This window comes from Hyla sarda, chromosome 9 (assembly GCF_029499605.1).
Source record: "Hyla sarda isolate aHylSar1 chromosome 9, aHylSar1.hap1, whole genome shotgun sequence".
Lineage (NCBI taxonomy): Eukaryota > Metazoa > Chordata > Amphibia > Anura > Hylidae > Hyla > Hyla sarda.
The window spans coordinates 50,893,603-50,921,411 of NC_079197.1; the positions used below are offsets into that span (position 1 = coordinate 50,893,603).

General features: G+C 42.8%; 1 protein-coding gene across 3 annotated transcripts in view; it reads right to left on the bottom strand.

Moving 5' to 3' along the window:
• STARD8 (StAR related lipid transfer domain containing 8) overlaps window positions 1-27,809 on the bottom strand; it is a 185,784-nt gene that overhangs the window by 129,262 nt on the left and 28,713 nt on the right. The window contains exon 1 of one of the 3 annotated variants that reach the window (XM_056539265.1): window positions 7,920-8,506. The exons of 1 other annotated variant lie outside the window; for it this stretch is intronic. In XM_056539265.1, the coding sequence (XP_056395240.1) occupies window positions 7,920-8,043 (124 nt within the window). In that variant the 5' untranslated portion in view covers window positions 8,044-8,506. Of the gene's footprint in view, window positions 1-7,919; window positions 8,507-27,809 lie in introns of those variants that run through there. One more of the 3 variants, XM_056539266.1, reaches the window with a different exon arrangement.

The window sequence follows — 27,809 nt, forward strand, 5'->3', positions numbered from 1 at the left end:
TCGCCGTCATCACGTCGCTACGCACGCCGATCCTATTGGATGATGGGACGGCGTGCGCGACGACGTGATGATGTCGAAGAAGAGCGCCGGCCATGCAGGGGATCCCGGCACGGAGCAGACACCAAGGAGGCAGGTAAGGTCCCTCCCGGTGTCCTGTAAGCTGTTCGGGACGCCGCGATTTCACCGCGGCGGTCCCGAACAGCCCGACTGAGCAGCCGGGTTAGTGTAACTTTTGCTTCAGACGCGGCGGTCAGCTTTGATCGCCGCATCTGAAGGGTTAATACAGGGCATCACCACGATGTCCTGTATTAGCCGTGGGTCCCGGCCGTTGATGGCCGCAGGGACCGCCGCGATAGGTGTGTTTTGGGGAAGAAAAAGTGTGTCTTATACGGCGAAAAATACGGTAGGTAGAGCCCTGGACTGTATACAGTTACCATTGTGCTACAAATATATGAGGAGACCACCTCACAGCCCCATTTTATAACTAGCCCCTGCTTATCTTGTGAATTACATTCCTCTACATTGTAATTCTTTGCACTTTGCACATTTTTGTATACAGTATACCTATACATTAGGTCTCCTACCATCGGTCATCTACAGTTTAACATTACCTCTGTCATGGACTCATTTACTAGTGAATAAACTCCCAAATATTCTAGAAAGTGCCATCATTATACCATTATAATAATATGTCCTTTATTTTCAATGCGCACCAGCAACACTATAACAATATAAAAAAAAAACATATAGGGGGAGATTTATCTAAACCTGTCCTGAGGAAAAGTTGCCCAGTTGCCCATAGCAACCAATCAGATCGCTTCTTTCATTTTTAACAAGGCCTTTGCATGGTTGTTATGGGCAACTGGGCAATTTTTCCTCTGGACATGTTTTGATAAATCTCCTCCTAAGTGAATATGATTTTATTTGGCCCACGCCTGTAATGAGAACCTGCCTAACCTGGCGAGGACACTTTTGGCCCCTCACAGCCTTTTTTTTCCCTAGAACACAGCACACAATAAGATGTCTTGTGTAGACAGTGTGGATCGGATGTTAATCATTTGTTAGACCCAGACTTTGCATGACCTCAAGAGAGGGGCAACAGAGCGGGTGTTCAATGCAATTTAGCAGGACACTATGCATTCTGTAATATTAAATCCCACAGCTCTGACACCTGTTGGGTGCCCCCTAACCAGCTGCCCCACATCTAAACAGGCATTTATTCAAGTCTAAACAGATGCCACAGCTCACATAAAACCTCCCAGTCCTGTCCTAATGCAGAAAATATGACACTTGCGGGTCTTCATTATTCTGAGAAAATCAAAATCAGGCACTTGAAGGCAGTAAGCGCCTCCTAGTGTCCGCAACGAGGAATGTTTCCCAGATCTAAATGGCCATTAGATCTACTTACTGCATGTTATGTAAACCGAGACTGAATATAGCTGGGAATTTAGGGGAAGATTTATCATTGCCTTCCTGACATTTTATTGGCTGAAATTACCGTATTTTCCGCCGTATAAGACGCACTTTTTCTTCCCCAAAACACGCGTCTTATACGGCGAATACACACCTATCGCCGTGGTCCCTGCGGCCATCAACGGCCGGGACCCGCAGCTAATACAGGACATCACCGATGGCGGTGATGCCCTGTATTAACCCTTCAGACGCGGCGATCAAAGCTGACCGCTGCGTCTGAAGCGAAAGTGACACTAACCCGGCTGCTCAGTCGGGCTGTTCGGGACCGCCGTGGTGAAATCGCGGCGTCCCGAACAGCTTACAGGACACTGGGAGGGACCTTACCTGCCTCCTCGGTGTCTACTCCTTGCCAGGATCCCCTTTTTGGCGGCGCTCTTCTTCGACGTTATCACATCGTCGTGCACGCCGTCCCATCATCCAATAGGAGCGGCGTGCGTAGCGACGTGATGCGGGCGGCGTGATGACGGCGGAAGAAGACGTCCGGATCGATGGGGACACCCCGGGGACGCGGCGACAGCGATGGAGCGACATCCAGGGCAGCGGTGACGGGTCCGGAGCGGCGGGGATACGTGAGTATTACCTCCTATCCAGTGGTCTTCAACCTGCGGACCTACAGCTGTCCGGGCATGCTGGGAGTTGTAGTTTTGCAACATCTGGAGGTCTGCACGTTGAAGATCACTGTAATGGGTTCAGAATCTTTTTTTTCTAGGTTTTGCACCTTTAAAATTGGGTGCATCTTACATGCCGGTGTGTCTTATAGGGCGAAAAATACGGTAACCACTAAATTATTGCGCAGTTTGTTTTTGCACAATTTCAAAATGGACAACTTTGACAGAAGTGACTGTGAAATGCAGTGCTTCATTCTTGACTATGCAGTGGATGAGATTTATTAACTGCATCTTTTTAAAGAGGTGAAAACATAAAAAAAAAAAATGTATACCTCATCTGCCATGCTTTAGAAAAATGACATCCTACAGCTAGCTCTGAATGGTTTTTTATTTGCGGAAAATCTATCAAAGTCTTGTGCCGTTTTGATAAATTTGAAGCACAGAAGCCAAAAACTCAAAAAAAAAAAAAAAAGCTGTGAAGTAGCTGCATACAGACACATATTGATAAATCTCCCCCTTAGTACTCCTAGACATGTGCTATGGGGGCCCATATTGCCTCTGACACCTATGGAAATGTTCTTTAGCCAAACATAATTACACAGGATTACACAATGTTTTAGAGATGCTATAAGATGTGTAAATCATTGAAAAATACAAGTGTAAGATGGAAGAAACTTAGTATTCAACAATTAACCTAAGGTAAACCACTGCCTATGTTGCGTGAAAACAGGGGGAGATTTACTATTTATTATACACTAATCTAGGTGTAAAAAAGTTGCACATTTTTGTGCCATGGTTGTCCAAAAACCTGTGAATTTCTGACGGGTTCAGGCTAACCTTGTCACCCCGGTAAGCTGTGTAAATTAGTGGGGAAATCTACATAAATCTACATCTCCGAAAATAAGACCGGGTCTTATATTAGTTCTAGTCACAAAAAACACACTAGAGCTTATTTTCAGGGTAGGGCTTATTTATTTACGGTATGTACCGTAACAGCATACATTGCTCCCCCCCCCCCCAACGTCCCCCCCACCCCATTGTACAGTATGTCACCCACGAGCGCTGCTTCTCTCCCCCCCCAACCAAATAATTATCAGCCGCTGCGCTGTACTTTGTATTCCTGTGCCCGGGCTGCAAATATTAAAAAACAAACTTTAACTTACCTTTGTCCTCCGTTCCCCCATTGTTAAGGAACCGGCCTCAAGGTCCCTCCACTGCTCTTGCTGCTTCCTGGGGATGGGAACGTCACAGAGCCTTCAGACTATCACCGGCCGCAGTGATGTCCCGCCTCTGCCAATGATAGGCTGAGCCCACTGTCATGTAAGAAGCCGGCTGGCTCCTTACATGACAATGCGCTCAGCCTATCATTGGCCGAGGCGGGACATCGCTGCGGCCAATGATAGACTGAAGGCTCTGAGACGTCCCAACACCAGAAAGCAGCAAGAGCAGCGGAGAACAGTGAGGCCGGTTCCTTAGCAACGGGGAAACGGAGAACGAAGGTAAGTTAAAGTTTGGTTTTTAATATTTGCAGCCTGGGCATTGCCTAGGTCTTATTTTTGGGGTAGGGCTTATGTTGCAGTCCACCCCGATAATCCAGCTAGGGCTTATTTTGGGGGGTAGGGTGTATGTTTCGGGTAAAAAGGGTAGTTTGCTGCTAGCATAGATTTCTGACAGCACCAGCTGAAGTGTTAGATTCATTAAAAGGTATGTGCCAACAACCAACAGCAGAAGTTTTTTTCACTTAAAGGAGTATTCCAAATTGTGTATTTTTAAACATGCTCAGCCTTGGCGGAAAAAAAAAAACACATACATACCTTCCTCACTCCCATATCACCACCATTCTCTCAGTGCAGGTCTCATTGCACAATTCTTCTTGTGCTTGTGGTCTAGGTGTGTATTGCTCACTCAGCCAGTCAGAGGATGAGACAGGACACTGCTGCGACCTGTGATTTGCTAAGCAGACGAGAACGGCTCTAGGCGAACGGTGGTGGAGGGGAAGTGTGGAAGGAAAGTAAAGCGATTTTATGTTTTTTTTAAAAATACCTCTTTAAGTTTATTGAAAGAGCTTTGGTGATCCTTCAGTGGCCATTACAAGTCATATAATAGCATGTCAGTACAATTTACAGCACAGTTTCCCTAAGCTATACACTATACCACATGCTGCACAAACATTCTGCTCCATCACTCATTATAAAAGAAACAAAGTCGAAAAACAATACATTAAGACCTTTAAGACTCAGTAAATTCCCCCCAATGTGTTATAAGAATTTACACTTTGGCACAACTTAAATGGGTACTTCGGCCCTAAGAAATCTTATCCCCTATCCAAAGGACACGATCACAGGGCTGGAGTATCGTGATGTCACGGCTCCGCCCCCAGATGACGTCACGCTACGCCCCCTCAATGCAAGCCTATGGGAGGGGGTGATCATGATTCATCAGACCCGGAGCGATGTTTGCTCCAGAGGCTGATGATAGCAGTGGGACCCTCACGATCAGGCATCTTATCCCCTATCCTTTGGATAGGGGATAACATATCTTAGGGCCAGAGTACCCCTTTAAGGCCCCCATACACATTAGTGACATTAGGGACCAATGTTTAATGTGTACTGGGGAGGGTTTCAGTTCATCTATGGAGTGACCTGTTTGTGTAAAATGGTATCCAACTGCTGTGCAATAGTCATTTTCTTTATGGTGGCATCGCTGGACTAAAACGGCTACTCCAAACTACTGTTCTTGGAGAGATAAAGTGCCACCAGAACTGTCTGGCAGTGGCTTACCCCTGACTACATTTCATAAGTTGTGTACATAGGGATAAAGTGAAGCTCATAGATCCTAACAGTATTATCTGAACACTTTAGGTACAGAAACATAGCTTGTAAGACGGCATTACACCTAAGACAGTTGTTGGCCAAATATTTAAGTATAGATCCTTGGAGTAGCCAATTGTGTATGTAAACTGTCACAAACGACGAAGATAGGCAGCTGTAAGACACATCTGGCATTGCTTATCTCCAGTCCTCTGTGAACAAAGGATCAGGCAGTTTGACTCCCAAGATGTCTGAGAATTGGTGTTCCTCGCAGTAGACATCATCAGACAGTCAGAATGCCACCATACACATTAGTTTGTTAGATGACCACCCAACATTACTATGTGTCTCCAATCCACACCCTAGGTTTTGCAAGCTGTGGCACAGTACATCTATAGCGGATAGTCTTTCTGTACATTCACTGGGTGCAGCACCGTTTCTCATCACTGCCTAGACCCTAGAGCAATATTGAAGTCATTTATTTGAGTAAGAGGTACCTAGAAACACTATGAGACACTGGTCCAGACACCTCTCTGTGAGCTAAACACCGCAGACTACTACCTACACTGACTCAAAACACTGAGAGACTAGACTACACAAGTGCCTGCCAGCTAAACACAGCAGAATGCCACCAACACTGATACAATGTAACAATCTGTGTAAATACTGGATTATAAATCATCAATGTTCCATTCACTGACAGCATGCTGAAGTTGTAAAATTGGTGAGGAACCGAAAACCATGTATATTGTAAGCTTCATTTACCTAAATCAGGAAAAACCCTTTCATTTAGTGAGACAAAACAAAACTGCAAATATCATCTAAAACCTTCATGGCATACCGCTACTTTATGTCATGAGAAGATCTTAGTTCCTTCATGGATATTTATATCTGCACTTGAAGGAACTTGTAAGAAACATTGGCCCAAATTTACTAAAACTGTCCAAGGGTGGATTCACATCATGATTCTACAGTATACAGTATACTATATGGTTAACCTCTTAAAATAGGATGCTAACATATATGTACACGTACAGACATGGGCCCCATTCACTTTAATGGCCTGAACGCAGTCAGCACAGTACACCGCTCTTTTTAGTCAAAAAAATATATCCATGCAGGAAATAACCTGAACATAGTCACCAGCTGACCAAAGTTCACAAGAATTTTGAGCTAGAATTCTAGTTTATTTATAGCATACGGTGTTGCATCTTAAGCCACACCGTATTTTATTGAAGTCAAGCTCTTTTTAAATGAGGTCAATCCCTTTTATCAGATACTAGAAAAAAAGAGTCTATGGGTGCGTTCACACGCTATTACTAGCAGCGGGTTGCCCGCTGCGGGAATCACGCTGCGGGTTACGCTACCATTGATTTAAATGGGTCCGCAGATGGTCCGCAATAGTGTCAGATTTGCGGACTGTCCATGGACCCATTCGAATGAATGGTAGCGTAACTCACAGCGGGTTTCCCGCAGCAGTTACTAGCGTGTGAACGCACCCTAAAAAGTGTTTAAAATAAATTTTGCCTAGATCAGTTAAGTTTTTTGGTACAAATTATGCCAGAGTTCTTGTAAAATTGCAATAGTAAATCTGCCTCAATATCTTTGCCCTCTGTTCATATTTGCAGTTTCCTTTTTAATTAAAAATAAAAAAAAAGTTTAAATTGATTTTAATGTTGCTATATCTGTTAAACAAACCTGCCATATGCAAATAGATTTAAGGGGTACTCTGGCTCTAAGACATCTTATCCCCAATCCAAAGGATAGTGGATAAGGACCCCCAAAATCTCCTCAGCTGCATGGAGCGACGATAGCTCTGTTTCCGAAGACTAATGATCATGGGAGCCAGAGTGTCGTGACGTCACAACTCCACCCCTTGTGACGTCATGCCCCCTCCCCTCAATGTAAGTCTATGAGAGGGGGCGTGACAGCCCCTCCTATAGACTTGCATTGAGGGGGCGGGGTGTGATGTCAAAAGGGGGTGGAGTTGTGATGTCACAATACCCCGGCCCCTGTATCGCCCGTCATTAGCCACAGAGCGAACTTTGCTCCATGCAGCTCATAAACGGGGGTGCTGCAGGAGAGATTGCGGGGTCCCCAGCAGCGGAACCCCCACAATCAGACATCTTATCCATCTTATTTGGATCGGGGATAAGATGTCTTAGGGCCGGAGTACCCCTTTAAGCACCTAGGCTTCTCAAAGTTGATCCATTTTTACACTGATGATGGTAAAAGTTTCTACCACCTGTTACACCTACACTACAACACTTTCCCATAAAAGCGGTGTTAGCCACAGATCTTAAGATCAATTCATGTTAGAAAAATCTTCCAACCTTATTGCCAATGTGCCCAAAGACTTAAAGCGTACCTGTCATCAAACCATATTTTCTAAACTAAACTATATTCCCTAACTACTCCTAACACCCCTCCTGCCTGTAATAAAAAATTCTGAGCTTGTGACCGTTTTTTTCAATCACATTAAAAACATATAAAGGTTGAGAATTGTAACAGCAAATAAATAGCAAAGTGTCGTATAATTGCATAAGGAACAATATATTTAAAGTTTAGTTTGGTGACAAATGTGTCCTGTTGGCACACATTTTGCAGGAGACATTGGGATCTCATACCCACAACTATATTGACCAGCATAGTCACTGCACTGTCCAGTTAACTGTACACAAAAATTATCGAATTAAAAATATTTATGTATAAACAACAGTTTTCACTAGAGACAAATAAGATTTTTCCTACATACATTTTGTGCTTTAACGCTGGGAGCTTCTCATTGTCATTGGGCTGGATCATGCTATAATAATTCCCCCCCGCCCCCCCCCCCCCCCAGCTGTGCCACAAGATTGGTCCCCTTACCATAAGATTGGTCCCCTTACCATAAGATTGGTCCCCTTACCATAAGATTGGTTCCCTTAACATAAGATTGGTCCCCTTACCATAAGATTGGTCCCCTTACCATAAGATTGGTCCCCTTACCATAAGATTGGTCCCCTTACCACAAGATTGGTCCCCTTACCTGGGTCCAATGGCGCAGAGAGTCGCTTCTTCAGCCGTCTCCATGTCTTGGATGCTCTGTCCCTGAGCTGTGCTCCTTTCATCTTGCTTTTCTCCTGTGTCACCTGCGCCATTCTGAAGCTCATCTCTTTACAACCCCCCTAAAATCCAAATCCAAGCGAAGTGAGGAGGAGCCACCAGGAGAAGCAGAACCCAACAGCAGTCTCCATCCAGAGCTCAGGAGCTGGAAACTGCATGGAAACTGTGACTGTGAGTGCGGTGAGCAGTGAGTGTATGTGTGTATTATGTGTTTGCCTCCCTGGCTACACGTGTCTGTCTGCAGAGCCTTGAGGGCAGGGACTTCTATTTATAGACTGCATACGCGTGTATATATGTATGTGCCCTGTATGTGCCAGCATTGCCAGTGCCTGGACACGCATACAGCGTTCACCCCTCCTGCTCCAGCAGCATGCACTGAATGCTTCCACTACATCCTCCCCACAAACACCAAATGAACAGTTTACTAACAGGACTACATGACACCCTCCTCTCCCCCCTTACTGCCTACTGTAACCTAACATTTGTCTTCAGAGGCGTAACTTGAAGCTCCTGGGTTCCAATGCAAAATCTTTAACAAAACCCTCACCAAAATTGTGCCTTTTTATGATTCTAGTTGTTTCTTAAAGTGTCCCTGTCAACTTAAAAAAAAACTTTTGACGTCACACGTCAAAAGTTTTGATTGATATGAGACGGGAGAAGCATGAGGCGAAGTACTTCTCTCCCTGGCTTGCTGTTGTGTTTTCCATCTTGCTGCAAGAGATTGGCTCCATCATTAGTCTATGCAAACTGTCTTCTGCAATGAGACGGAGATTGCAGTGTGCCAGGGAGAGAAGCGTTCAGCCGCACACTTCTCGTTCTAGACATTTTTTGGGGTCTGAAAATTCAGACCTTGGCTTGGCTTTTTTTTCAAGTATAAGGAATACTTTACAGAGGTGGCTTTTTTACCTTCACTTAGGTACCAGGTCCTGGGTATGACCGCTCCCTCAGCACACTATATGGGGGAGATTTATCAAAACCTGTCCAGAGGAAAAGTTGCCCAGTTGCCCATAGCAACCAATCAGATCTCTTCTTTCGTTTTTAACAAGGCCTCTGCAAAATGAAAGTAGCAATCGGATTGGTTGCTATGGGCAACTGGGCAACTTTTCCATTGCACAGGTTTTGATAAATCTCCCCTTATAGCTTTTCACCTGTATGTCTTAAGTACACACCCTGTCAGGAGACCGTAGTCTATTAGTCTATGTTAGGAGTCATCTTAAAAGCATTTCTCACTAATATTCCATGTAAACGAAAAGCAGTTAACTTTTTAAATAAATTGATTAAAAAAATTGCAGGGTGGCAATTTCCATGGAGTGTACTAGTGTGTATACATTGGGTGTATACAGTGCATATTTACATACATAATTTTCTGTGGATTTTAACAGATCCCATCCACACCCGAGGTATAGATATGCAGTAGAATAAAAACTTATGTAGCGAATATGCTGCAAAGTTTCAATGAGAAAGTCAAAATCCACAATAAATCTGCATTTAAACCTTTTTTTTAGATTTGGTGCTATGAATTTACCTAAACTTATTAGGGTAGATTTATCAAATCCTCTCCAGAGGAAAAGTTGCTGAGTTGCCCATAGCAACCAATCAGATCGCTTCTTTCATTTTTCACAGGCCTTTTAAGAAATGAAAGAAGTGATCTGATTGGTTGCTATGGGCAACTCAGGAACTTTTTCTGTGGACAGATTTTGATAAAGCTCCCCGATTATTTTTTAACACCAGTTAAAAATACAGTGTAATCTGTAGAAACCATGTTATAGAGCAGGAGGAGCAGAGTCGACTTATATACAGTTTAATGGGAAAAGATTCAGTGTAACTTAATTTAAACTTCTAATCATTCTGGGTTTAAAAGTCCAGTGGGTGGTCCTACCTAGTGAGAGCATTTTCTGTATGACTGCATATGAAGATAATTGTCAGTCTCTGAGTAGGACCACCCACTGGACTCCTAAACTCAGGAAAGTACTGGTATAAGTCAAGACGTTACAAGTTACACTGAATCTTTTCCATCAGAACTGTTTATCATTCTGCTTAGCTCTTCTTGCTCTATAACATGCTGCTTGCGGTTCAGAGTGAATTTCCAATGTGATTGTTTCCCTTTAACCCCTTAAGGACTCAGCCCATTTTGGCCTTAAGGACTCAGACAATTTAATTTTTACGTTTTCATTTTTTCCTCCTCGCCTTCTAAAAATCATAACTCTTTTATATTTTCATCCACAGACTAGTATGAGGGCTTGTTTTTTGCGCGACCAGTTGTCCTTTGTAATGACATAACTCATTATATCATAAAATGTATGACGCAACCAAAAAACACTATTTTTGTGGGGAAATTAAAACGAAAAACGCAATTTTGCTAATTTTGGAAGGTTTCGTTTTCACGCCGTACAATTTATGGTAAAAATTACATGTGTTCTTTATTCTGAGGGTCAATACGATTAAAATGATACCCATTATTACATACTTTTCTATTATTGTTGCACTTAAAAAAAATCACAAACTTTTTAACCAAATTAGTACGTTTATAATCCCTTTATTTTGATGACCTCTAACTTTTTTATTTTTCCGTATAAGCGGCGGTATGGTGGCTCATTTTTTGCGCCATGATCTGTACTTTTTTTGATACCACATTTGCATCTAAAAAACTTTTAATAAATTTTTTATAATTTTTTTTTTAATAAAATGTATTAAAAAAGTAGGAATTTTGGACTTTTTTTTTTTTACGTTCACGCCGTTCACCGTACGGGATCATTAATATTTTATTTTCATAGTTCGGACATTTATGCACGCGGCGATACCAAATATGTCTATAAAAAAAAATTTTTACGCTTTTTGGGGGTAAAATAGGAAAAAACTGACGTTTTACTTTTTTATTGGGGAGGGGATTTTTCACTTTTTTTTACTTTTACATTTTTTTACATTTTTTTTTACACTTGAATAGTCCCCATAGCAATACCATGATTGCTAATACTGATCTGTTCTATGTATAGGACATAGAACAGATCACTGTTTTTGGTGATCTTTTGCTCTGGTCTGCTCGATCACAGACCAGAGCAGGAGACGCCGGGAGCCGGACGGAGGAAGGAGAGGGGACCTCCGTGTGGCGTTCTGAATGATCGGATCCCCGCAGCAGCGCTGCGGGCGATCCGATCATTCATTCAAATCGCGCACTGCCGCAGATGCCGGGATCTGTATTGATCCCGGCACCTGAGGGGTTAATGGCGGACGCCCGCGAGATCGCGGGCGTCGGCCATTGCCGGCGGGTCCCTGGCTGCGATCAGCAGCCGGGATCAGCCGCGCATGACACGGGCATCGCTCCGATGCCCGCGGTTATGCACAGGACGTAAATGTACGTCCTGGTACGTTAAGTACCACCGCACCAGGACGTACATTTACGTCCTGCGTCCTTAAGGGGTTAAGAGGTTAAGAGAACAGTCAGTTAAGAGAAAAGTCAACCTGTCAGCAGCTAAATAGAGGTAAGCCCATGGCCAGACAGGGCTTTTCGTCAGGATTCTGAGAATATCTCTTTTTTTTTAATCTCCATAGTCTTTTCGAGCACTTTTTCCATGCAAATGAGGCTCAAGTATATGGGGGTCATTCCCAGCATGGGAAGAGCCCAGGATTAGCCAGCCCATCTCCGCTAACTCAATACCTTCATGAATGCTTGCTTATACCTACTCTCCATTGATTAACAGTAGGGCTGCACAATTTGGGGGAATTGTCATATTACAATTATCGAGGTAAATATTATGCTTTTGATCATGTACAATCCCCCAATTCAAGTTCATCCCATCCATGTCATGTCTATCCCCCCCATATCCAGCCCCTATTTCACATTCCCCCCACATTTGATGTCTATCCTCTTATTTTAGGTTCACCCTTCCATTTCATGTCTATTTTCCCCATTTCATGTCTACTCCCCTTTTCATGTCTCTCTCCACAATTTCACATCCACCCATTTCAAGTCGATCTCTCTTATTTTACATCCCTCACATTTCATGTCTATTATCTACATTTCAAGTCCATCCCCCTTAATATGGTGCACGGGACTGGGGGGATTTATAAAAAAAAAAAAAAAAAAAAAAAAAAAAAAATTATGCTTACCTTTCCCCAGTCCTCTGTAGGTTTGATGCAGATCCCATCTCCTCCACATGGTCTCAGCAAAGAAGGCACTGGAACCACACGAAGGGGAACAGGATCTGGGCAGACCTACAGGGGACCAACGCTAGATAAGCATCATTTTTTTATGTTTCCCCCATGCCCCAGCACCCTATTAAATACACACACAGGAAATGGGTCTGGGGCAGGGTAAATGGCAAATTTTTGAGGTAAATTGTGCAGCATTCACCATATGGAGGGACCATTTTTTTCAGCAAAATTCAGTAACATCTTTTCAGGTTGACGAACATTGAATACAGGGGTATTCCAGGATTTTTTTTCTTTAGCCTTTGAGCCCATGGATGTATATGCTTCCATTTCCTTCATACACGGCTTTGTTCCATTTTCATGCATGGGACCCAGACCCAAAAGTGTTTTAATTAAGGTCTTTTTATTGATTATACTGTTGTCTTTGACCTTTCCCAGCATTCCATGTAGCCAAAGACAATATATCATAAGTCACATGGTCTCCAAGGGGTGTGGCTCTGCTGCAGTGGGTGGATAGTAGGGTGGAAGGGCATTACTGAAGTAATGCTATCCACCAATCCACTGCGGCACAACCATGCCCTTTGTCTCTGGCCGCATGGAATGCTGAGAAAGGTCATAGACAACAGTATAATAAAAAAGGATTTGCACTACAGCACTCCTGGGTGTAGATCTTGTGCGTGATAACAAAACAAAGCGGTGCAACGTAATAGAAGCAAATTACACAGTATTGTAACTTGGCATCATGGGCTGAAAGGCTGAATAAAAAATTCTGGAATACCTCTTAGTGGTGCTCATTCAGGCATGGTGCTGTGCAAAAAAAACATACTTCCTCTGCTATTCTAAGTACTGGGGCACATGTGCTTTAAAAATTGTAAAGGCTTAAAGGGGTACTCCGGTGCTTACACATCTTATCCCCTATCCAAAGGATAGGGGATAAGATGCCTGATCGCTGGAGTCCTGCAGCTGGGGACGCCCGTGATCATGCACGCGGCACCCCATTTGTAATCAGTCCCCGGAGCGTGTTCGCTCTGGGTCTGATTACGGGCGACCGCAGGGCCGGCGGCGTGTGACGCCCCATGTGACGTCACGCTCCGCCCCTCACAAGCTGCCGGCCCTGCGGTCGCCCGTAATCAGACCCGGAGCGAACACGCTCCAGGGACTGATTATAAATGGGGTGCCGCGTGCATGATCACGGGCGTCCCCAGCGGCGGGACTCCCGCGATCAGGCATCTTATCCCCTATCCTTTGGATAGGGGATAAGATGTGTAAGCACCGGAGTACCACTTTAAGCCCCGCTACTGAATGATGTCATCAATTCTGACCAGCCCCTAAAGCCTACATCACCATCTACGCATATTCGTCTTTATTGGGGCATTTAGGGAAGAATAAGGTATGTTTACAGCATGCTGCCTTGTAATAAGTAAGGCCACAGGCAGAGGAGCAGACAGGTAAAAGAATGCAGCAGCTTTTGCAGACATTCTGCGTAGAAAAATTAACTGAAGCAGCTCTGGGTGGGGAACTGTGGCCTTCCAGATGTTGCAAAACTACAAATCCCAGCAAACTGCTGTCTAGGCATGGTGGAGGCATTCTGGGAGTTGTAATTTTGCAACATCTGGAGGGCCACAGTTTGGACATGCCTGGAATAGTGGATCATCCCACGAAACAGAAAACGCAGACAATCTAAAATGTTTTTTTAGTTATATATTTTTATATAGAACGCTTCCCATGTATCGCAATTTTATTGTAAACATTTCTGTGCATCATAGATGCCATAGTCACACAGGAGACAGTGAATATTCTCTAAACAGCAACAATTTTACACAATACTCTAGTGGGAATTGATACGTGACCCTGCATTGTACGACATTGTCTTCTCTCTTCTCTCTTTGCGTTCCCACTTTCACTTCCTTTGAGTCTATCTTGATCTACAGTATCTATGAATGTCCCCAGCATTTCAGAGCAGCCTTCATGTGATACAGTCCCCAGGATGTGTCCCCAGCTGTCACTTCTCTTCTGCATTTGGCGTCTGCTCCTCCCTAGAATCCCCCTTTCCTCAGCCACTTCACATGCACACAGGGTTGTCATAAATAAATTGTGGGGAAGGAGAAGCCTACATAACAAATCCCCCAGGAGACCACTGTGGATAGCGGACAAGCAACAGCTGTGAAGACCCATCTGTGACAGTAAGAGCAAATAAAACACTTGTAAAATAGTATAACTAAAAAAAAAGTTTCCATTCAGTCACTACTGGCTAGGTTTCACAGTCCTGGTACTCTATGTAAATGGTTAGAGTGCCCCCAATGCTTTCCTACCATCTCTGTTCTTGGCACTGTCAAATAAATGTATTATCTTACAACAAGTGTTTACATGCAGAGCAGTGGGCAAGCCTGGCCAACATCAGTGAATGTTCTGTCCAAACTGGCACGATCTGGCCCCCTCAGCAGTCCTAGTATTCAGAATGCCTAGGCTGTATGCCAGGATAATGCCTCACGTTAAACCTGAATGAGTATTTTCCTTTGCCAGGAGACATAGTTGGAGGCATAGTTATAGAACCAAGCGTAGGGAACTTGCAAAACACCTTATACTTGAGCTGCTCTCAGATCTAGAAAAGCTAAGCGAAAGACTAAAATAACTGTATCCAATGAATAAAAATTCAGTTCCTGCCCTGTCCAAAAATCAACATGGTTCTACAGTAATAAACCCTGCTCCTATAGAACTGCATAACTGCAGAGGTCTGCGAAAACTGGGCCACCGTCTACAGCAGTGGTCTCCAAACTGGGGACCTCCAGCTGTTGCAAAACTGCGACGCCTAGCATGCCCGGACAGCCAACGGCTGTCCGGGCATGCTGAGAGTCGTAGTTTTGCAGCATCTGGAGGTCTACAGTTCAGAGACCACTATTCCACAGTATGTAAGTAGTGATAAGCGGCAAGGGCCATATTCAAATTCGCGATATTTCGTGAATATATGGACGAATATTCGTCCTATGTTCGCGAAATTCACATATTTGCTATGTTCATTCCCTTTTTTTCCCATGCGAAAATTCGTAATGAAATTCGCATAGTGCGCATGCACAATTATATCTTTCACCTAAAAGAAGGGAGGAATCAGTGTCCTCTGGAATTGCCGATATTCGTTAATATTTGCATATATGAAATATTCGGGCTCCACAGTAAATAATATTGGAACCTTCTTTGGACGACAAGCTGGAAGCAGGGAGGGAAGATCACTTTTTTTTTTACACAGTACATACACATCATTATTGTGATGTGTACTGTGAAGAAAAAACCTGAATATTCATCATTATGAATACATATCGCTATATTCTAAAAATCGCAAAGTGCCGATATTCGCTGTAAAAATTAGCATTTTAAATATTCGCGCTCAATACTATATGTAAGTGCTGCAACAGTGGCCATTACAATAGCTGTATAGAATTTTAGCTTGACTCTCTTTGAAGAGATACCCAAAAAATTCAATGATTTCAATTGATTTCAATGGGATTCTGCTGCACTGTGCACACGGCTGATTCCGTGAACACTCTATTCTTTATGTGGATTCTGATCAGAAATGCATTGCTTATGAGATGACACATTTCCAAATGGTCCTAGTGCCTGACGGATTATTCTAATGTGCGGAATGTCCACTCTTGATTTCTAGGTGGACATTTCGCAAATTTTCGGCCATGTGAAGCTTACATTGGGCGATTAGCAGCCGAACAAGCGAACATCACCCTGTGTAATAGGGTAAGTGATCAGCCAATGACTATTCAAATGCTAGTCAGCTGATCGGGTTAGCTTATCTGGTTGTTTTGACCAGCTAATAAAAATAATCACCCATTGGCTGCACATTCCCCTGTTGGTTGGCTAAATGTCATAAGAAGCGCAGGAGCAATCCACATGACACTTGAGCGATGTGATAGGCTCTGTGAACGAGATTATTGAAAGAGCTTTATTGATCATTCAGTCGTCATACAAGTCATAGAGTGTGCACAGCTACAATAAATACAATCATACAAAGCATGGCAGTACAATATACAGTCCAGGATCCCTAGGTTATACATCATACCACATGCCACACTAACATTCCGCTCCTGCCAATCTATTAGATGCGCTCATTTACTCAGCAAGTTGATCCATCTAATATGGGAACTAGACACATCTTACTGATTTTCATTGAAGACTTCCAGTGGTGTATGCAGAAATTTTTTTTTGCAATGTTCTATGGGAAAAGAAATCATTCCTTCCTCAACACCCCCAAAGCTGCATCTGGAAGAGAGTGTGTGTTTTATGTTTTTTGGGGTGACAGTGAACGGTCACAGTTGTCAATGACAATAACTAGGTAAGGCTGGCGCATTTAGTAGAAGACACCAATGTAATATACCATATGACCAACATACCTCAAAGTGTGTCCATTAACCCCCGCCCTGTCCCAGCTCCTTTGAAGATTCACACGTCTGCTGGGCAGACACAGCCTGCGTACTGTCAGCACATTCATCACTGCAGACCATAAGGTAAAGTCATACTAGTCTACTTCATTTTCTGAGAGTTCTACAGTGTTTGTCTATATAAAGTAACAGCTGTTTGTGCTTTTTTTTTCTTTTAAACAACATTTTAAGTAAAGGATAATCACAGGATGTGTCAAAGACGAGAGGTAATACAATCCTGCTAGGTAGAGAGTCATGAGACGGGCTGTCTGGTATACATCATAGAATGTCTTATGTGTACTGGGGAAAGTGAACCTGCAAGGATATATTGAGAATCACCTACACAGCAATTTATAGTATTACAGTGGTAGAAATCTTAGTAGTTAACCCTTAACCGTGGGTGTCCTGATCAGCATGACTGAACAGCCAGGATATATTTTTTTTTTACATTTTAGATGCCACAATCAAATTTGACACGGCTTTATAGAAATTAATTCTGGACATCACTGTGAACAGTAAACACTGGCATTAACCATGGGTCTTGGCTACTGATAGCAGTTGGGGCCATCCCGCTATGACACGAGCTCAGCTCCTGAGCCAGCATCATAGAACTGGACCAGGCACAGGGCATAAATGGTGGCCATATGTTGTTAAAGGGTATTAATATAGCCTTCATTAAAAATATAATTATATCACTATCACTTTTTGTCTAGAGCTCTTATCCAGACATATGTGTCTCCATGGTTACAGTCTACAAACAAATCTAGCCAATGGGCCCTTTTAGACAGGCCGACTGTCTGAAGGAAACAGCAATTCTTTTACAAAGCCCTTAGGGCAATGTGTGGCTGATAAAGAGGATTTTATTGGTCACACAAAAGATGTGATAAGCCAATGAACGATTATGTTTATCCTCTGATCATTTTTCTCTTACGTGGGATTAATATTGGGAATAAGCATTCCTAGGCCACACAGAGTTCATTTAAAGTTTGTTTGCAAGAGCACATATAGCATTCTGAGCGCTATATGGTACATAATAAACTGCTAATCTGGTCATCGAATAACTGCAGTTACATAAATGTTTATATAAGGGTACATGAGGTAATTTCTGTAAGAACTCTTAAAGGACTGCCAAAGAGGTGCATGAGCCCCCTACCATAACTTCATATGCCTCCAATTTAATATAGTTGGAGATACACAAAATGTTTTCTGTCAATTGTGTACAAAATCGACAAAATAAAAGAATTGGTCAAGTAAAAAGTCAACATTAAGTCACCCGCTTCTGCATGTCCTTCATTTCAGCTGCCAAGGACCTATGGTAGTAGTAACGTTCAGCCCTTAGAAGGTAAAGTTTGTCATAATTTTTATCATAATCCATAAAGGCTGTCATTTGTTTTAAACAGACGTATTTCAAGTGTATCAGATGCTCTCACTCATGGTCATTGCTCATGAGAAAGAACATTCGATACACTAAAAACATGTAGGTCTGCACGGGAGGTTTGGAAACAGATAATGGAATATGATCTTCTATCCAAAGTGCTGGACGTTACTTCAACAAAGAAAAAAAATGGGCTTGTTTTATCAGACTTCATATTGCTTTTAGGCTAAGTCTCCACTTGTTTTCTTTTTTCAAAGTCAGAAGTGGATCCATAAGGGAGGAGAAGTGTTAGTTGTTCCTGTATACAGTGACACCTCAACCTACGATGGCCCCGACATACGATCATTTCAACATGCGATGGCCTCTCAGAGCAGCATCAACATACGATGCTTTTATATGTCGGGGCCCTCGCATAAACGGCTATCCGGCAGCACAGACTGCTTCAGCTGCCACCGGATAGCCGTTTACGGTGCCCCGTGTGGTCCGCTGACGATGACTTACCTGTGCTCGGGGCTCCGGCGTGTCCTCTTTGGGATTCTCTGCATGGTCGGCGCTCTCCATCAACGCCATCACGTCGCTGCGCGCGCAGTCCCGTCATCCAATAGGAGCGGCGTGCATAGCGACGTGATGGCGGCGGCGGAGAGCGCAGATGACGGGGAAGAAGAGGCCTTGCCGGAGCGTCGGGGACACACTGGGACACGTGAGTACAACTTCTTCTAACAGTGGTCTACAATCTGCGGACCTCCAGATGTTGCAAAACTACAACACCCAGCATGGCTGTCCGGGCATGCTGGATGTTGTAGTTTTGCAACATCTGGAGGTCCGCAGGTTGTAGACCGCTGTCCTATACTTTACAATGCACGGATCCCTCAACATACGATGGTTTCAACAAACGATGGTCCATTTGGAACGGATTACCATTGTATGTTGAGGGACCACTGTATGTCCTATTACTTTTGAATACACTTCTGGCTTTGGCTCAAAAACTGCAGTGACAGTTTTCCAAAAAAGTGGAAACTTAGCCTCAGGGGAGAAAAAAACATGCAGTCCCTACGACAGTACTTGGAAGCCACCCACCTCTCCGCCTATTGCATCCAGGATCTGTGCACTGTCCTACAGGCACTTTGCTCAGGAGTCCGTCATGTGCACAAGCCCTAACGGAGTGAAGTCCTGTGGGTAATTTCACTGTTTTGTGGAGCTGTTCTGTGACAAATACAGCATAATAACCCCCTGGGCACTCAAAGTAATAAACTGTCACCCAAGAAGAATACATTTGTATCTCCGGGAAACTCCATCTTTGTAATGGCGGTGTTATTTACATCCAGGATAGTGCTTTAGACACAGCGTTCTTCTTGTTTACATCAGCTGTAACTCCCTGACAGAATCCCTTAAAATCATAATAACAATGAAAATTGAAATGTATCTAGTCTGCAGACCAAATCATACTGAAAGTAGTGTCTGAAGGCTATCACATGCTCTGTCCAGACACCCATGACTGTGAAATGTTACTGAGAGGTGACCTGAGGTTGAAGTGTTGATGTCTGTCACATCACACCAGCCACTTCAATCAGCTCCTTCTAACCATCCTGACCTTCCCAAGTCCATTAATACAAGCACCATCAATCATGATGTGTCAATATCCTGGTCCCGCTAGCACCATAAAAACACAGTCTGCGGGAAACAAAGCAAAGCTCCTGCTATAAAAGTAAGCAAAAATAAATAAAAAATCCCACTCAAGATAAATATTTGTGACTTTCATCTCTCTTACCATAGTGTGTCATGTGAACCTGCACTAATTCTTGGCTCTGTTAAAATATTGATCTTTGTGTTTACATAAGAGTACCGTTACTGCAATGACAAGGAGTAGTGATTTCCCTGATATTCTAGCTATCCTATGGTTTATCCATGTAGGTGTTAAAATTAATTGGCAGATATGGAAAATAGCCAGATGTGATTGTTACATATGCCCTATACACATCGGGAGATGGTGTTAGGGGAGGAAAATGTGTTAGTATTTTAGTAATGTACAGACCAGAATATTGTGGCTACCATTTTTTTTACCACATTGGAAACAGATTTCTAACCTCACCATATATACCGTATTTTTCGCCATATAAGACGCACCCAATTTTAAAGGATGAAAATCTAGAAAAAAAAGATTCTGAACCAAATACAATGTAAAGTATAGGACAGTGATCTTCAACCTGCAGACCTCCAGATGTTGCAAAACTACGACTCCCAGCATGCCCGGACAGCCAACGGCTGTCCGGGCATGCTGGGAGTTGTAGTATTGCAACATCTGGAGGTCCGCAGGTTGAAGACCACTGGTATAGGAGGTAATACTCATGTGTCCCCGCCGCTCCGGACCCGTCATCGCTGCCCTGGATGTCGCCCTCCATCACTGTCGCCGCGTCCCCGGGGTGTCCCCGTCGCTCTGGAACGTCTCTGCTGCCCGATATCCTCACTCTCTGTCGCCGCCATCACGTCGCTACGCACGCCGCTCCTATTGGATGACGGGACAGCGTGCGCGAGGACGTGATGACGACGAAGGAGAGCGCCGGCCATGCAGGGGATCCCGGCACGGAGCAGACACCGAGGAGGCAGGTAAGGTCCCTCCCGGTGTCCTGTAAGCTGTTCGGGATGCCGCGATTTCACCGCGGTGGTCCCGAACAGCCAGACTGAGCAGCCGGGTTAGTGTCACTTCCGTTTCAGACGCGGCGGTCAGCTTTGATCGCCGCGTCAGAAGGGTTAATACAGGGCATAACCGCGATTGGTGATGTCCTGTATTAGCCGCGGGTCCCGGCCATTGATGGCCGCAGGGACCGCCGCGATAGGACAGGGTTTTAATGTGTATTTGCCTGTACCTTACCGTATTTTTCACCGTATAAGATGCACTTTTTCTTCCCCAAAACTGCGGGGGAAAAGCTGGTGCGTCTTATACGGTGAACCATACGGTAAGCTACAGGTTACCCATACACTGGGCACTAGAGAGGAGTAAACTTTTCAAATATTTGGTTCTGGCAGTTCTAGTGTTGACTCAACTAGTTCTGTCCGAACCTGTACTTCACCAATAGCCCAAAAACGTGTGTATAACACTGTCTCACAGCCTTAAAAACCCTTTATAACACTGTTAGGCAACCTGGGAGTGTATCTACTATATGTACTAATAAGCTGTTTAAAGGCAAAGTTCATTTCAATATTACGGTAACATGTATGCTATTGGTAAATGGATAATAACTGGTGGTAACTAACACATTGAATAAAAACATTTTTATTTTTGGATTTTTTATGCTTTTAAAATTAATGTCCCCAAATTATCCCTTTTTCATACACATGGTGCACACAGAGGCAGAAGCAATGGCTTTTTTCCAAGTGGTGCAAAATGTATCCCTTTTTGGAGTAGCAACAGGTTTTGAATGAAGAAAATGAATATGCAGTGACTTTTTACAAGCTATGAAAAATAACTTCCATTTTGGGCTCAGCAACAAGATTGGCATCCTAGTGCACAAAAGTGGCAAAAACTCCCTATGCACAACTTTTTTCACAATAAACATAAAACAAATAAAAAAGCTCATTTAAATGGGTACTCTGGTGGAAAAAAAAATTCAATCAACTGGTGCCAGAAAGTTAAACAGATTTGTAAATGACTTCTATTAAAAAATGTTTATCCTTCCAGTACTTCCAGCTATATGCTACAGAGGTAATTATTTTATTTTTGAATTTCTTTTTTGTCTTGTCCACAGTGCTCCACCGGAGTACCCCTTTAACTTCTGATGAAAAAAAAGATTTGGAACACTCTCTGCTGCTTTACTACAATTGTTATATATGTGATCCTACTCCTATGTGTGTTGTTCACTGCTTAGAGTCCCAGACAGAGATCTTCACTTAACCCCTGCTATCTCTAAAATGGCTGCTGAAGCTATATGCATAGGCTATTATAGTGGCTTTGACATCAACCTTATACTGCCTCCTGATTGGCTAGGAGAGCAGCTGATATAGGGAAATATTTTAGAGTGTCAATAGACACTGTAGGGCGGGAGCTCTACTGAGAGAGACACCAGTGAAAGCGAGAGGATTAGATGAAATGGGCACTCTTATAAAATTTGTTTTACCAATGCACTCCTTATGGTAAATAAAAAATCTTTCTAATGTACTTTGTTTAACCCCTTAATGATATATATTTACGTCCTTGGCCGGCTCCCGCGATAAAACGCGGGGTCACGCGGTGACCCCGCGTCATATCGGGTCGGTCCCGGCATGTATTTGATGCTTGTACCCGGGGCTAATAGCGCGTGGCAGCGATTGCGGTGCCGCACTCTTTAGACGCGTTGAACGCCGCGTCTAAACCGAAAGTGAAAGCTGCCCGGCTGCTCAGCGGGGCTGATCGGGACCACCGCAGTGAAAATGTGGTGTCCTGATCAGCTGGGACACGAGCGTAGGTCCCTCGATTGATTGCTCCAAGCCAGAGATGCAGGCTCTAGCAATCGACCGCCGATAACGCTGATCATTGCAAAGCTATGGCTTTGCAGTGAACAGTGCTGGCAATCAGTGTGTGCAGTGTTATAGGTCCCTATGGGAGCTATAATACTGCAAAAAAAAGTGGAAAAAAAAGTCAATAAATGTGATTTAACCCTTTCCTTAATAAAAGTTCAAATCACCCCCCTTTTCTCATAAAAAAAGCACCATGTAAATAAAAATAAATATAAACATATGTGGTTTCGCCGCGTGTGTAAATGTCCGAACTATAAAAATATATCATTAATTAAACTGCACGGTCAATGGAGTACACGCAAAAAAATTCCAAAGTCCAAAAAAACGTATTTTGGGTCGCTTTTTATATCATGAAAAAATTTATAAAAAGCGATCAAAAGGTCCAATCAATACAATGGTACCGCTAAAATGGTAGACATACATGGTACCGCTAAAAACTTCAGATCACGGCGCAAAGAATGAGCCCTCATACCTCCCCATATGCGGAAAAATAAAAAAGTTATAGGGGTCAGAAGATGACAATTTTAAACGTACAAATTTTCCTGCATGTAGTTATGATTTTTTACAGAAGTCCTACAAAATCAAACCTATATAAGTAGGGTATCATTTTAACCGTATGGAGCTACAGAATAAGGATCAGGTGTCATTTTTACCGAAAAATGTACTGTGTAGAAACTGAAGCCCCCAAAATTTACAAAATGGCGTTTTTTCTTCAATGTAGTCGCACAATGATTTTTTTTCCATTTCGCCGTAGATTTTTGGGTAAAATGACTGATGTCACTGCAAAGTAGAATTGGTGGTGCAAAAAATAAGCCATCATATGGATTTTTAGGTGCAAAATTGAAAGGGTTATGATTTTTAAAAGGTGAGGAGGAAAAAACGAAAGTGGAAAAACCCGTGGTCCTTAAGGGGTTAAAAAAAATTAAGTTTTCTATGTTTTATTTGTGTTTAAAAAAGCTATCACTATGTGTCTTTCTACTTGTCCAGAGCACATTTCCCCCATCTCTTGCACAGACTCCTGCTGTCCTGGCAGAAGTCCAAAATCAGGAAATGCATTCTAAAGTGCTGGCGGGGGGGGGGGGGGGGGGTTCATCTTTAGCCAATCATAGCTCATCTCACACACTGAACTGCTCTGAGCTGTGTGCAGCAGAGTGAGGGAGGAAGTTCTCCACCGATGGCTTCAGATGATGTTACGCCTGCTGGGGAACGTCCCTTCCCAGTCTGTGAATCTGACTGAGACTGAACAGAAAATACAGAGCAATATCAAGGTAGAAAATTAAAAAATAATAAAAATAAATGCAGGTGGTGGTTTACCACGATGGGGGCAGTGAACTGGACGGATGATAAAATTTAACAAGATCATGAGAGGTACTCTTTAATATCAAGGCATACTAATGAATTATCATCCCCTCAAACAGTAACAAAAGAAAAAAAGCGAGATGGAAGAAAGAATAAAGGGCCTGAAACACTGTCTGGTTGAAACAGAAAACTGCACTCTGACCCAGAGTAACAAAGGTGGTGAATGAATGTGACCCGATGCATGATCCCCCGATGTACAGAAATCAGTAGCCATGGCTACGGCATAAATTCAGGTGCGGTAAGGAGCTCTCCTTGGGATGGCTGGTCAGCCACTTGGTGGGATGAAATAGACCCAGTTGGGGATATAATAAACTGGGATAGGAGGTCGGGATAGGAGGACGGGATAGGAGGACAAGATAGGAGGACGGGATAGGAGGACGGGATAGGAGGACAGGATAGGAGGTCGGGATAGGAGGTCGGGACAGGAGGTCAGGATAGGAGGTCGGGACAGGAGGACGGGACAGGAGGACGGGATATGGGGTTGGGATATGACAACAATATATGAGGACGGGATATGAAGTTTAAAGCTTCCTCCTTTGTTTATTTTCCTCCCCAACAAGGATTAGGAAGGAAAAAACGGGCAACGCCGGATACTCAACTAGTTTTTTTACTAAAAAACCTTTTTATCAAGACAGAATCTGGACTCCCACAGATCTTCTCCCATACCCTGTGGAACCCATCAGGTTCTGCAGCGATATGTCCAACTGTCTGCACTTTTAGGCTGCCGGCATCTTCGGTCATCTTATGACATATCCATTCCACAAACTGCAAATAAATCTGAGTGTTCATCCACCAGTGGATAAGTAATACATATATAATACATATACAATACATATTTAGAAACTTTTATAACTTTTTATTGCGCAAGCATTTACAACCCTGGTTTACACTTGATATTTTACATGATTCATTGTGAAATTATGGATTTATACAACCCTGAACACTGTGATTTAACATTTTTTTTTTTGTATATAAATGACGTTATTTTCTTGTACTCAATCAATGGACTTGATGAAGAGGGGTCCCGCCCCTTGAAACGCGTTGTCCGTTCATCTCTGTTTTTTCAATAAAATAGTTTATTATATCCCCAACCGGGTCTGTTTCATCCGACCAAGTGGCTGACCAGCCATCCCGAGGAGAGCGCCTAACCGCACCTGAATTTCTACCGTAGCCACAGCTACTGATTTGTGTACCTTATGAGACTGTCCAGGAGGGTTCCAGGACGGGTTGGTGCTGGCAGCACTCACGGAATTTCTATTACGGCTTTGGCTGCAAGCGCTACATGGTGTTGTGCTCAAAGTACAACACCCAAAGGTGAGCAAGACTATTTTTTGATGCCAGACGTATTGTTATTGAGTCATGGCACATTGCTGCGCTTTGTATCTCTGTTTCCTTTTTTTTTTTTATATATTTATATATATATATATATATATATATATATATATATATATATATATATCCTGCATATGATCTTCAGATGTAAGATTTACTAAAAGTTCAAATTTTTGCTTTGAAAAATGCATATGATTATTAGGTTATTGTTGGGTTGGGTACTTTTACGTATTGGGTACTTTTACAGTATGTATTGTGGGAATTGTAAGCAAAAGTAGTAAAAGTTTTTGTAAAGTTTTTGTAAAAATCCAATATCCTTATATACAAAATGTACTATGTTTCTTGCAGCAATCAGAAATGCTCATGGTTATTACATATCTGGGTTGTACAGATGCAGAATAAGGTAGCAGCAGTGTGCTATGAGAGTACAGCATTACATGCCAAATTATAAGGAGCACAAAGAGTGCCTATGAGGCTGTAATCCACCAGTTGTAGGAATATAAAGCACACATGGCTGTAACTACCAGCGTAGCAGACATAGCAGCTGCTATGGGTCATAGGGTATACTAAGTGATGACTGCACACATTATTCCATTATTGTGACATCACTGTGTGCACTATTCCGTTGTGTATTTTTTCTGTGCGTATTATCCCTTTGTGATCTAAAATCTCTATTGTGTCATCACTGAGTACATTATTCATGTACTGTGTCTGTGACATCATGGTGCATATTATTCCTTTATTGTTTTGTTTTTTAATAATTGTTTATTTATGAAAAATGTTTCCATAAGAAAGAGAAAACAAGGTGTACAAATTATATTACATATTATCATATTGAGTTAGTCACTGTATATAAAACGTAATAGAAAAAACAAAAAAAATGGGTACATGAAAAAAGAAGAAGAAAAAAACAAAAAAAAACAAAAACAAAACAACAAAGTAAGGGGTGGGGAGAGGGGAGGTGGGGAGAAATAATAAGGACTGGAGAAGGATAATTACAAAAGAAGGGGGAGGAAAAAACTTATAAAAGAGACGCAATAAAATATATCATTGTTCCTCAACTGCATGTGATGTCATAAAAACTCAGGATGGTGATAGGTGGTAACAGACATATTACCTAGGGAACTGAAATAACTATTATTTGGCAGGTAGAGCATGATATATACCCTGGAATGGTTCATCACCTAAAAATGAACGAGAGAGAGAAAAGAAAGGAAGGGTAGGGACGAAAGGACAGATTCTCGCATGGTCAAGTTAGATGTTATGTCGTCATGAAACTACCTATCATGCAGTGGGTCATCATAATCCTCCCATGGTCTCCATATCCTCTGGAAAACATGTAATTTATTGTCATAGATCGCAGACAAACGTTCCATCCTACAAATTTCTCTGATCTTATCCACTAAAGCCTGGAACGTTCAGGGTGCTTCCACCAACGAGCAATAAGGCGTGAGTATATGGAGTAGTAATTTAGATATAAATTTTGATAATCCTGGAGGGGGGGTCAGAAGACATGTGACCGGATTGAGAGGGAGACAAACACCTGTTATTTGCTGATTAGAGATTGGTCCTCGAACCAGAAATGTCTCAACGAAGGACAATCCCAGAAAATATGTTGGAGAGAGCCGATTACAGCCTGGCATCTCCAACACTGAGGAGACACATGTGGGAATATTTGGTTCAACTTCTCGAGAGTATGGTACCAGAACATTAAAATCTTGTACTGATTTTCCTGGTAAGTAATACAGGAGGAAGATTTGTCTGCTGCTGTCCAGATAGATTGCCATTGGGCTACAAGACAGCGATTCCTCAATGTAAGTCTCCCACTTGTCCATATATGTGTGCCGATGGTGAGAAACACCTCGTTCTGAGGACAGGATATTATATAAACTAGAAATGAGACCCCATGTAGAGTGGAACCCCATGCATAGCATTTCAAAAGGGGTAGGCAGGGGGAATGGGGAGTCATCCATCGGCAATGCCAGATGCTGTTTGATCTCTTGATAAAAAGTTAAGTAATCTCTAGTGAGACCAATTTGTCCTGTAGGGCTTGGAATGGTAGGAGAGTCTGCTTGTGGGGGTCTGCTATGTCTGGCAATTGATAAAGCTTAGACCTTATCCATGGGGTAATTGCCTCAATGTCACAACTATTGAGAATTTGGGGGTTGAATAAAAGGGGAGTAAGAAGGGTATTACTGGATTTTAGAGAATAAAGGTCCAAAGATTGTGTCCAAACATTGATTGTAAATTTCATAGGACCCAATAATTTATTAGAGGGTATTATGAAGTCTTTAGACCAGGTAAAAAAGCTCAGATGAAGGGGGGACACCCACATCTTTTCCACCTCCATCCGCTTATTAAAGGCCAAAAATGTTGACCAGAAAGGGATTCTGCATAAATGTACCGAGAGGTAGTATTTATGGAGATCAGGGACTGCGAGACCTCCATATGACTTTTTTGTGGTAAGGACAGAGGTGGCAAGTCTATGGTGACCCCCCTTCCAAATGAATCTGAAAATTTCCGATTGGAATTTCTTCAGCATACTTTTGGGGATAGGAACGGGTAGTGTTTCAAGGAGATAGAGGATTTTTGGCAAAATGGACATCTTGATTGTGGCTATTCTTCCTAAGAGAGAAAGCAGTAAGGAGGACCATTTTGTCAAAAAGGATTTTTTTATCACGTA